The sequence below is a fragment of the Culex pipiens genome, chromosome 3 (assembly GCF_016801865.2).
Source record: "Culex pipiens pallens isolate TS chromosome 3, TS_CPP_V2, whole genome shotgun sequence".
Classification (NCBI taxonomy): Eukaryota; Metazoa; Arthropoda; class Insecta; order Diptera; family Culicidae; genus Culex; species Culex pipiens.
This window is the reverse complement of record NC_068939.1, coordinates 4,315,131-4,327,206: the sequence shown is the minus strand read 5'-3', so window position 1 is coordinate 4,327,206 and position 12,076 is coordinate 4,315,131. Positions and strand designations below refer to the sequence as shown.

General features: G+C 37.0%; 2 protein-coding genes across 33 annotated transcripts in view; one reads left to right on the top strand and one right to left on the bottom strand.

Annotated features, from left to right (window-relative positions):
- Positions 1-6,500, top strand: part of LOC120417793 (potassium channel subfamily T member 2) — a 367,487-nt gene extending 360,987 nt beyond the window's left edge. For 10 of the 32 annotated variants that reach the window (XM_052710596.1, XM_052710607.1, XM_052710608.1 and 7 more), the window contains one exon: positions 2,847-6,500. In XM_052710596.1, the coding sequence (XP_052566556.1) occupies positions 2,847-3,191 (345 nt within the window). In that variant the 3' untranslated portion in view covers positions 3,192-6,500. The remainder of the gene's footprint in view (positions 1-2,846) is intronic. The other 22 variants (XM_052710610.1, XM_052710614.1, XM_052710606.1 and 19 more) reach the window with 16 other exon arrangements.
- Positions 6,501-8,520: 2,020 nt separating this feature from the next.
- LOC120417816 (serine protease inhibitor 42Dd-like) lies at positions 8,521-11,675 on the bottom strand. Its single transcript, XM_039580021.2, has 2 exons — positions 10,635-11,675; positions 8,521-10,578 (listed from the first exon to the last, which is right to left on the bottom strand). The coding sequence occupies exons 1-2, from the start codon at positions 11,662-11,664 to the stop codon at positions 10,451-10,453; spliced, it is 1,158 nt and encodes a 385-aa protein (XP_039435955.1). The 5' UTR covers positions 11,665-11,675; the 3' UTR covers positions 8,521-10,450.
- Positions 11,676-12,076: the final 401 nt, after the last annotated feature.

The following is a 12,076-nucleotide window of genomic DNA, read 5'->3' as shown; positions in this document are numbered from 1 at the left end:
GTCAACGGGAAGTGGGGCAAATCGGGACACAAAGTTTGAAGGTTAAAAACGTCGAAAATCTTAAAAAGGCTATAACTTAGGCAATATTCAATTAATTTTCAAAATTCAAAATGCATCTGAAAGGGCTTAAAAAATGCAACAAAATGCAGGATAGAGCACCCCAATTGGTTTAAATTAAAGGGAGTTATTGGCATTTTAGTGAAAAAATAGCATAATTTTCAAACTCAAATAAAAAAGTGTTCCATCCAGATATCAACTCGGTTCGACCTGCAGCTTGTAGGGGATATCTGGGACTACCATCTGAGACTGAGAACGCTTTGGGTAAGGCAGTTTAGCATATTAAATAGACACTTTTACTTTTAGTGAATTTTTTGGTTGTAAATTTTTGCTCGGGGAACCCCTTAGATCCCATTTTCTAGTGATAATTTTGTCATATTCGTGTTCCTGAGACAATTTCACAATAGAAACATGCATAAAAATGTTTATTTTGATCTATTTTAACCCATTAAAAAATAAAAGTAAAAAAAATCTTCGATTCACATTTATTGAAAATCAAGCTCGTTTCCAAGGATACTAGATGACACCAGAAAAAAAAAGCTTTTTAATTTTTTTAACTTTTATTTTTGAAAGGGTTAAAATGGATCAAAATAAACATTTTTATGCATGTTTCTATTGTGAAATTGTCTCAGGAACACGAATATGATAAAATTATCACCAGAAAATCGGATCTAAGGGGTCCCCCGAGCAAAAATTCCCAACCAAAAAATTCACTAAAAGTAAAAGTGTCTATTTAATATGTTAAACTGCCTTACCCAAAGCGTTCTCTGTCTCAGATGATAGTCCCAGATGTCCCCTACAAGCTGCAGGTCGAACCGAGTTGATATCTGGATGGAACACTTTTTTATTTGAGTTTGAAAATTATGCTATTTTTTCACTAAAATGCCAATAACTCTCTTTAATTTAAACCAATTGGGGTGCTCTATCCTGCATTTTGTTGCATTTTTTAAGCCCTTTCAGATGCATTTTGAATTTTGAAAATAAATTGAATATTGCCTAAGTTATAGCCTTTTTAAGATTTTCGACGTTTTTTAACCTTCAAACTTTGTGTCCCGATTTTCCCCACTTCCCGTTGACCTAGAGTGCTCATATTTTGGCCAGATGCTAGTTTTATATGTAAAAACAACCACTGAAAATTTCAGGCAGATTGGTGAGGTCCAAACGACGTCCCATACAAAGGGGTATGCTCTGTTCGTGGACTCGCTCTAAAGCGGCTGGATCTCAGCAACCATAATTCCAATCTTCAATGTCTCTTAAACAATTTTAAAGCAAATTTTCTGAACTTTTCAAAAATAATATTTTCAGAAATGGTCACTCATGGTCACTTTTTTTTAAAATCGCGTTAAAAAATAACGTCAAATTTGTTTTTGCATGAAATTTCGATTTTTTCCAAAAATGTCTATTTTTTCAAAAAATCATAACTCGGCAGCAGATTTTTTGACCATGTTTCTCTATGGCTCAAAAGTTGCGGATGTTTGTCCCTTAAAACATATCAAAAAATCTCGAAAATCAAAAAATACGTATTTTGGGAAATTGAGTTTTTGTGAAAAAAAAGTTGATTAAAAAATTTGCAATTTTTTTCCGTGTACCTTTTTTTATCTCAATAGTCCTCAACAATACCTACAACTTTGCCGAAGACATCAAATTGATCAGAAAATTCACTCAAAAGTTACAGCTGTTTGAATATTTACATACCATTTTTGTATGGACAGTAGCCAAAATTGTATGGAGACTTGTATGGGTGAACCAATGACACAAAAAAGCTTATTTGGTCATAGGGAAGGCCCCCACAAAGTTTGAGCACCATCAAAAAATACAAAAAATAAAAATGGTCGAAATCGGCCGATTTCGTAGAGAGTTGCTCATATACTTTCAAAGAAAAATAAGAAGAACAGAAATAAATAACAGATTATTTTTTTCTTCAAACGATTTATTTTCAAAGCACTTGAAATGAATTCCTTATGAAATTATAATAAAAAAAATATATATACATTTTCAAAGAACTGGACCAGGTCTTAATGAAAATAGTGCAAAAACTTACAAAAACGAATAAAATTATTTTTTAAATTATCCAAAGCACTGCTCACGTTAAAAATGCAAGAAAAATGACGGCTGATTTATTCTTCGCAATTTATTTTATGCCGTATTTAATTTTGGAAAACATCATTCAAAAACGTTAAAATAATATTAGTTATTTTAATGAAGTTTTCGCATGATTTAAATTTCCATCAAGCTATGATACAGATAAATCTCAGTTTGATATGTTTGAATGATTCAAAAGCGTAGAAAGTGTAAAATTATGATAAAAGACTTGAAATTACGATTTTAAAACAAATTTGACAACCCTATCAAAAGTTATAATTACTTTAATTTTTTTTATTCACTTTTTCTAGGCCGGATCTTAGATATTTTGATAAAATAAGTGTTATTTGTACACTTTTTTTGAGGCTGTGCAGTGTATTCACTCTATGAATGTGAGGAAGCACCAAACACCTAAAGGTAGATTAAGTAATGTTTTGTATTGATATCAGTTTTAAAATTTTCTTTATGTACAATATTTTGAATCATCTCCAAAAAAAATCATCGACGGGATGATTATTATCAAGTTCCAATGGTCTTGTTCATGTTTGAAACTTCAACTGACAAAGTGTGATTACCTTTAGACCATCTCACGGCCTCCTATTTGCTTAGTAATTTGTTATCATTCGCCATTTCAAAGATCGTCGTGGAGACGCATGGTGCTTCAAGCGCTATCCCATCTTGCCCGTTTGCAACTACACTGACCTCAGCACTGCGCTAATCCCTCCTTCCAGGTGACCCCTCCGGAGGAACCTCTGCCGGTAATTGGCGTTCCAGTACCCACGGGCAGTGGCGGCGGCGTGAATCCGTCCACGCTGGGCTCAACCATGGGCGGATCGACGCTCGGCCTGAGCACGATCCACGACTCCAACGGCGGCGGCGGCGGCAGCGGAAATGGTCGCAACGGTAACCACGGTGGCCTCGGTCCGGGCGGGCTCGTCGGTGGATCAACCTCGAACCTGGCCACCCTGCGGGAGAACGAATCGAGCTCGCCCTCGTCCGGCGGTGGTGGTGGTCCCGGCGGTCAGCAGCACCTCCACGGAACGATAGTATGATATAACTTAATGTGGGGCCGTAGGCTCCGCTCGGCGGTGCGAAACAACAAGTGGATATAGAACTAGCCTCACACCCGTAGCAGCAGCAGCAGCAACAGCAGTGGCAGCAGCGGTTACTACAGAAGACGATTCTAGAAGCAGTTTCCGTTGCACCAACCAAAACTCAGTTAGATCGCTCGCCGAACGCGGACATCAGCAGTTACTACTAAACTTCAACTGGTAGCTAATTTAGGTTTCATTAACGATCATCATCGCACATCTTCTACCGACGCTACAGAGAACAATCAGCAGACAAGGTTCCTCTTTTACTCAGCAACATCAACCAAAAAGCAACACATCCAGAACTAGTAGAGCAAAACAAAATAGTCAGCACGCTGCACAACGAGTTACGAGGAACGCGCAAAATCCATTGAGGTCTGGCACCCAAATCATAAAGAAGGAGAAAAACAAAACAACTAGACAAACACTACTCTTTAGAAAGGACAACAAAAGTGATCGAAACTATCGAATCGTACGGCGCGGTTTGCAAGGTGACATTCAATGAATGTAATAATTAACAAGTAAAACATGCACACACACATCATTGGGAACAACAACAACAGAAAAAGCAAACGGCATGTAAAGTGAATTACTCTTAACGAACGAATTGTAAATATAAAACAAAACAAAAAAAAACACTGTGACCGGTCGGAAAAATTAACAACAGCAAACAGCTCGGTGTGTGTAACAATTAATAGTAATTAATTAAAAGAAATGGAAGAAAGAAATTAAAACGGTGGTCATCCAAGTGTGCCGGCAAAGCTGACCTTGGATGTGGCGGGGGAGGAATAATTAGAGACCCTAAATAGGGAGACTGGTCTAAGCTGGCTTAATCGATCTGGCAACGTATGTTTTGAGCTTGGCAACACTGATAAGTTTTGCTGGGCGTAAAGGCTCGTTTGTATACGTCAAACTCGTGTCTGTTTGGGTACGTCAAATTCACTTCGACCAGTCTCCCTATTTAGGATCTCTAGGAATAATGGTGCAACGCAACACGTGCTCCAGTTGGGAGACACAAACGGTGATATGCTAGCGCAAATTTGGTTTTAAGTTGTTAGAAAGGAAAGGAAATTGAGGGAGGAACGAATGGGGTCAGTTTTAGCATAAATTTGTTTAACCTTTTTTCTGTACTTTTACTTTTTTTTATTCGCAAACTCCAATTTGTTTCAAGTTTAATGAAAGTTTTTCATCTTAAATTTCCTTTAAATTTTAGACTTAAAACATGACGTTGTTGTAGAGTTTCCAATTTCCAGTTCCAAGAATTCATGTAAACAACATTTCCCGTTTCCCGGGAAATTTATAAAATCCCATACATTTTCTTTATTTTTTATCATCAATGTTGTGCAGATTACTATTAATTGAAAATTGTTAAATGAGATAACTTTATTTCAGTCTTCCCGAAACGCACGCACGCCGTACACGCCGTACAAGTTTTCAGTGCAGATGAACCTCAAACACACCAGGCTACCATGTTCGAGTTCTTCCCGCACGGCGCACTCAAGTTTACACGCGGTGTAAACACGGGGTGCACACCTCGGGTACAACGCCGTGCGAGCGAAGAGCGTATAAAGAGACGAAAAAATGACTGCTTCTCACTCTCTCTGCGGCAAACACTGTAGTGTGACTGCAGCGGAGAATGAAACACCACTCTACAGCAGAGGGAGCGTGAGGGAACTATTTTTGTCTCTTTTCTGCGTCGTCGGCCTGCACGGGGTTTGTACCCGAGGTGCAAGGTTCGGTTTAAACTTGAGGTTCGTGTATGGGTACAGCCTGTACACGGCAGAGTTTAGGTTTGCTTGTACGCGTGCACACGCGGTGCTGGTGTTTGATCGAGTCCAGAAAACAGAGAACGCGGTTGAACGCGGTGCACGGGGATCACTGCTTTATTTGATCAAATTCAGTTTTTCTAGACGAATTTAAGGGGTGGGAGACATCACCTTGGAAACATGTTTTTAACAGCCTTACTATGATAACATTTGATAAAAATTGATTAATTAAGGATTGGGTAATAAGAATCAGTCCAATTCGTTGAATAATTTTCAAGCAATTACATATTAAAATATGTTTTATGCGGCCCAGCAAGAAGTCACCGGGGAAGATCTCTTCACCCTGCCAGAGTTCTTTGCTCTCGCGGGGGAGATGATGTCGAGGTTTCGGACCTGCCGTAACAAGGCGGAGCAATTTCTAGCCCTTGGGGAGCTGATGATCAAGCACATCTACAAAGGATAAAATACTGTGATTTAGTTATAAGCTTTTTCTCTTTCTTTCCCCTTTCCTTTGCAATTTTAGCAATTTTTTTTTTAATTTTTCTTGCTCTTGTTAGTGCCATAGTTATAGAAATAATTGTTCCAAAATGGATTATGATGCAACACACAGCTGAAAGGAACTCCAAAACTCTGTTATGAATTGCAAAAGAACTGATTGTATCTTGATTATTCACCAATAAAACCGAATTAATTAATAAAAAAATATTTTTTATGGAGCAACGACCATGCTATTGTTCGATTGTAGAATATGAAAAAATGGCAGCCTGATTGTGGACTTTTGTGAAATATTTATTAAATACAAAATAACTTACCCTGCTATTAAAACCAAAGTAACATAAACAATAACATAAATGAAATGTAAAAAATCATTAAAATCCACTCTGTAATACATGAAAGAATGCAACTAATTTGTATTGCAACCTTTCTTCAAAAAAAAATGCTCCAAATATTTGGAAACTTCACATTTAAAAAAAACATTAAAAGTTAGATTTTAAGAGAAACATAACGCATCACTATTTTTTCAAAAGATAAAACTCTTGAAAAGTGATTTTGTATCTTTTCAATTTTTTTTTTCAAGTATATGTTTTAATGTTAATCTTAACTGTCTGGACCCGAAAATTTCACGTAAGTTTAATTTGTTCGAGTCGTAAATTTGATTTTTTTAAATAGTTAAATATGTAATACATTTTTGAAAAAAGGTTAGATTTTGTTTACCCTGTGATCAATACGTCAAATGCTGTATCAAGTAGGCGAATACCCGTTCCACTCATAATCCAACAAATTGTTGAAAAATATTTGAATTCATTCTAAATGGCCTTTTTTCCTATCAAATTTACAACTCCAACACTTCAAACTTACGTGAAATTTCCTGAGGATTTCAAATATGTAAAAATTGAGACCAAAAAGGGCCGTTTTCTTGGGCTACAGGGCAAAAGTTAACGTTTTAAAAAGTTTGTTATAGAAAAATCGTAATTCTATGAGAAAAACTGCAATTGGACAAAAATTTAATACCGTAGGCTTATAGTGCATGAAATTACCTAACTTTTGACCTATTGGAGTATGTGGAAGCTGTTGGAAAAAGATATTGAGGTTTTAAATATATCCATTTTTAGCAGTAATTTGCAAAAGCTATGAGAAAAAGTCAAACCAATCTTAGATGTATAAAGCACATTTTAAAGTGCTAAAAAAGACCTTTCGAATGCAACTAAGAAAATTAGAATTGGTCCAGTTTTACGCAAATGGGAGTAATTTTATGATTTTTCATGTTTTTTGGACCTCAAACTTCAATGTTCGTTTTACCCCACTTCCCTTTGCCGTAGAGGGCTCATATTTAGCATGAGTTAATATCATGTATAGACAAACAAACGCTGAAAGTTTCATCCAAATCGGAGCACCTCGATACGACCTCTAGAACAAACCGAGCAAAATCTACAGATACTACCTCTTAATCATCTTCCCTCATACTGGTCACAGAGGCAAGTTTAATCAAGGGTCCTATTGCTCCAAAAATACTCATTCAATCGCGATCACAAACCGAACGCGACGAAAAACTGCTCTTACCGTTTCCTACCGTTTGTCACTTCCACACCGATCGCTACTGAATACTCTCACTTTGCTCTCCCTCTCTCTCTCTCAAATCGGGTAGTACAGCGAATGGCTCAGAGAGGCTGATTGCGCTATGTCGCTCAAAGCTGACTCAAAATAGTCTGCGATCGGCTTTGTTTTGTCAAAAATGTGTTGCAATTTTGTTGATAACACATCATGAAAGACACATTTTACAGCAATTTTCACCTTTCCAAATATAATATACGACAAACTGACTGGTGTTTGGTTAGATTCTCTCCTCTCTGAATATATTCGTTTGTGACTCGAGTTGAGGGCCGGAGTAGGCAAAGAAATTCACGAAGTATTTGTTTCGCTGTGTGAAGCGATTGGCCATGGCTTCGGCAGTTTAATTGCAATTTTATGGATGAAAAGCAAGAATTTGTTATATTTACAATCCAAACCCTTAATACAAATAAGTATTTTTAAAAAGAAAAAAATACTTCAGGTTATTTTTTTTTTTGAATTTAATGTGCAATTCGGAGTTCAGCTCCTAAAATATGTAAAAATATATACTTCACTAAAGATGTATGACTTTTACAAGCAGTCAAGCCGTGAATTGGCTCAAACGATATTTTGACTGTTAAAGCTGTCCTTAACAATTTTGTTGAGAATCAAAAAAAATCAATTGATTTCAAATTTCCCGGGATTTTTGAAACTCCGGCAAATTGGACTCTCTACTTGAGACACAATAAGCTTTAACTAAACAATTCAATGGCATCTGCCGGTAAAATTCTGAAACTCTGAAACGATATTTGTTTCCAACTTATAACGTAAAAAAATATTACAAAACATTTTTTTTACCGGTTTAAAACAAGTCAATGTGGTTGAAGATGCTTTTTTACAAACATAATTGATTAAAGCAAAACTATGTCTGTGCTTTGACATGCTCTACAACTTTGCTCTGCATGGTAATGGCCTGCTTTTGGTGAAATTTGCACATAAAAAACCTCATCTTAGTAGGCTATGGAAAAGCTAACTTTTGACAGTTTAGAAATAGAGCATGAACGTCTTCGGGCAGACTTTTGTGCAAAAATAAAAAAAAATATCATAAATAATAATCATTTTTTTTTTTTAATACTAAACTTGTAAAGAATCCGGTGCTTTCGCCTGAATAAATCATAAAAAAGAATTATGGGCTCAAAAAGTGTATTTAGGTTGATTCAAAGAAAATTGATCATCACTCTAAAATACTCTGTATATATTTCAATTTGACGAATTTCTGTACCAATTTGTTGGCAACACTGTCTTGAGATACTGAGTAAGAATAAATTATAGCCCTTTTCAGGACTCGCTCTATATTGAATTTGTATAAAATTGGTTTAAAATATATCCAGAATATCAAATATACTGTCAATAAACTGAGTTTCTTTTGAAATATTCTAAGAGGGATACAATTGACTTGTTTTTTCATATAATTATGATTTATTTGGTTGCATTTATAAATTCGTTAAAACTGTCATCAATCGTTCCCCGATACAACCTTTCGGTAGTGTAACTATGTAAATATAAGTCAGGTACGAGTAAAATAGTGGTAAACAAGTAGTAATTATCAGCTTTAAAACCAGAACCTTTTCATTCGAGAAAAATAACCATAATCATTATCAAAGAATAAACCAAACCAAATGAAACATTATGAAAATCTACCAAGTGGTCCAAAGTAGCTTTTGTGTTAAAATAGAAGATTTGAAAATTTATACGCACGAATTTGCCGAAAAAACCTATTAAAAAAATAGCGTCATATTTTCGTACCGTTGTAGTTCCACGTCTTAAAAAGTTTATAAAGAGAAAAAGTTTATTCAAATAAACCAACAAAAGTGATATCAAACAAGTCCTACAAAAAAACCAAAATCATGCCACCAGCATTGGCACAGGTGACTGTTGCGAAAACTTCCCCGAGGAATTAAACACTGTTTGTACTTCAGATATTTTTATATCAGATTTTAAAACTCTAAATCAAACACCTTCGACGCTGCCCCCAAAGAGATTGAACAAGGGCCAGCGATAAAACAATTGTTATTCGTCTGCTGTTTCGGAAAAAAAATAGTTATCAACTGAACTTGACTCTGTTTCCGTTTTTTTTGATTATTTTATAACGAGCCTTATCGAGAGTTTATAAACTGAATCGTTGACGTCTTTACAAATCTACTTTAACTCTGTAAATAGTGTAAATAGTCTCCTTAAGAAGTAAAACTAGCAAAATGATGTTTAGGAATCAAGAATCAATCAAATTTCGTTCGATTTTTATAACAAATTCAACCACATTGAATGAATGCTTCTTCAGTTTCGTTGTTGTTTCAAACTAAAACGTGAAATAAAAAAAAACAAGAATCAAGAAACAAAACAAACGCTTTGGTATACTGTAAACGCTTTACATTAAAATTTCGAACGAACGGAGCATCGCCGGTTCACAAACACGAAACGGGAAGGTGGAGTTTATCAATCGATCTGGTAGGTTACTGATAGTGGTAATAGATAAGTAATTGAAGTAACTAACAACAAGAACAAAAATTAAACACGCATCGTTACACCCTAGGTCAGACAACAAATAAAGGTAGAAATTCTCGTTTAGTACTCTAGCAGTTAGCGACCATGTAAGATATATGAAAAATTCATCAAATTAAAGCTATAATAATAAAATATTAAAACTTAACACACAACTTGAAGGAAACAAAGAAACTATAAAAGGCCTTAGAAATGACACAACACAAAACTGACACACTTACAGAAATAATAAACAAAAAAAAACTAATTCAGAAACTGGTCAGAGCGCGAAGCGACAAGTGGAAGAGGGACCGCCGTTTCGCAGCAGAGTTTTTGTAACTGAACGGAAACCGTGGTGGTATAATTTTTGTAAGATAAAAGTACTTGAACGCTCAGATATCAATAAATCACACACACACACACAATACTGCACCTAACTAGACAAACTGGATAGAGGTCGATTCTTTTTTGAAGATTTCTTTCCCCAGGTTCTAATTTACGCTAAAAATACAATTTTTCATCTTCACCACACATGTCTTAGCGAGTAGAGTAGTTGACAGAAATCGAATACTGTGTAGTGATGTCCAGAACCTACCTTAAAAATTCCTCACCATCAGGCACACACACAGAGATAAACAGAGAACAGCATTTATCATGGACAAGTGGAAGAATGGCAGAGAATTTTGTTTCTAAATTTTAAATAAAACAAATAAGTAATTTCAAAAATCTTATGATCAAGCTGACGTAGTTTTATTCAACGTATAATATCACTTTCACTAGGTTGAGGTCAAAGTAGGCTAGACGAACAAACCATTGCGTTACGAAATGCACTGAATGGAGTCATAGCATACTGCGTAGCTTCTCGGATCATTCCTCGTAATTGGAGTAGTGTCCAATGAACAGAATATCTTTCGTCGATTCCTTGCGAATGATGTACATAAAAGGTCGATCTAGGTCGACATTCCATGGGCCAGATATACGGTCTGATTGAATTGCTGAAAAGACATTTCAAAAATAATTTCAGCCATTTCAAAAGACTTATGTTACTAACCAGCGGCCGCCGCCGCTTGCGTCCCCTGCTCGTCCACCTTGATAAAAGCCGACTGTTTGACCTGTCCCAGTTTGGACAACCTTGTCGCGAGCACCTGGAACGCTTCCTGACCAAACAGTGTCTTAAGTCCCATCTTTTCCAGCGTTGCTTGCGCGTCCAATTTTTGCTCGATCTTGAACCGCGGAACTCCCAGCCGTATATTTCCGTACCCTTCGTCCTCATTATCAAGCTGAACCAGCTGTTTATAGTGATCGACAGTGAAGTGCTTGATAACGTGCTCAAGGTTCGTCTCTTTCCTTGGCAGTAGAATAACCATCGAGAGATCTGAACCCCATCCGTAGGGTAGCTTGATCGCGTCCGTCATAAGATCCTCCAGATACATTCGGGGAAGCGTTCCTTTCACCTTCATCATGTCCACTTCGTGATCTCCGTTCAAAAAGTGGAACGTCTGCTTCTTCGTTTTCTTCTCATCGAAGAATCCCCACGAGGCGTTCATAACCATTACGTTGATCAGCAGTGAAGTCACATCTCCGGAGAGTTCGTCAGCCTTCAGAAACTCCGGAATCATTCCCCTGCTTGATTCGTTGACCCACGTGTTGACGCGCTCAGCCACCTTGCTCCTCTCAGCAAAATTCACAATCTCCGAACCAGTCCCGAAATTGTCTCTCAAATGGGCAACCAACTCCGGATTGAGTGGTGCGTCCGGCAAATACACCCTGGACAACATCTCCAACGTACTCTTCCGCTCGTTAACACGATTCATCATCAACTTTGTCTGCTTGATCACTCCCAACCCATCCTCTGGCAGATACAAACCTTCCCGCAAGATCCGTGCCGCGTCCGGGGTGGCCACGTGGTGCATCATCGCGAGACCGCTCCGGATGGCGATCGGGGCGAGGATCGCGTTCTGCCGAGCGGTGTACGCATGCTTGAAAAAGTCCACCGCAAAACGAACCGAACCGTCGGAATTTGATGCTACTGCAGCAATGCCACCGCAAAACAAGGTAACGACGACGACGTTCGACCACATTGTTGAGCAGAATAAATGCGACTGATTGTGGAGAGAGTTGGGTTCGCGGTTTTTTATAGCGAATAGGTTCAGCAGATTAACCTGTTTTGTTTTGATTTCTTCCAAAGGAATCAGAATTCCCCTGTTCGGATTTTCCCAGAAGCAAACCTCTTCATTTGATGAGTAGAGTAGAGTAGATGTTTTTTTCCAAGTATGCAAGTATGTTAACAGTATAAGAACCTAGGCATACAGTATGTAAAAAAAAGTATTTACACCCCTTGGGCACTATGCACATTTTGTGATGAAACATGTAAAAAAAATAAAGTTTGACAGGAACCTAGTACTACGTTTTGTTCAAAAACTCATGCCAAACATTTTGCTACAAAAAGCTCATGAAAAGATGATTTCTATAACAAGTTATATTACAAATACT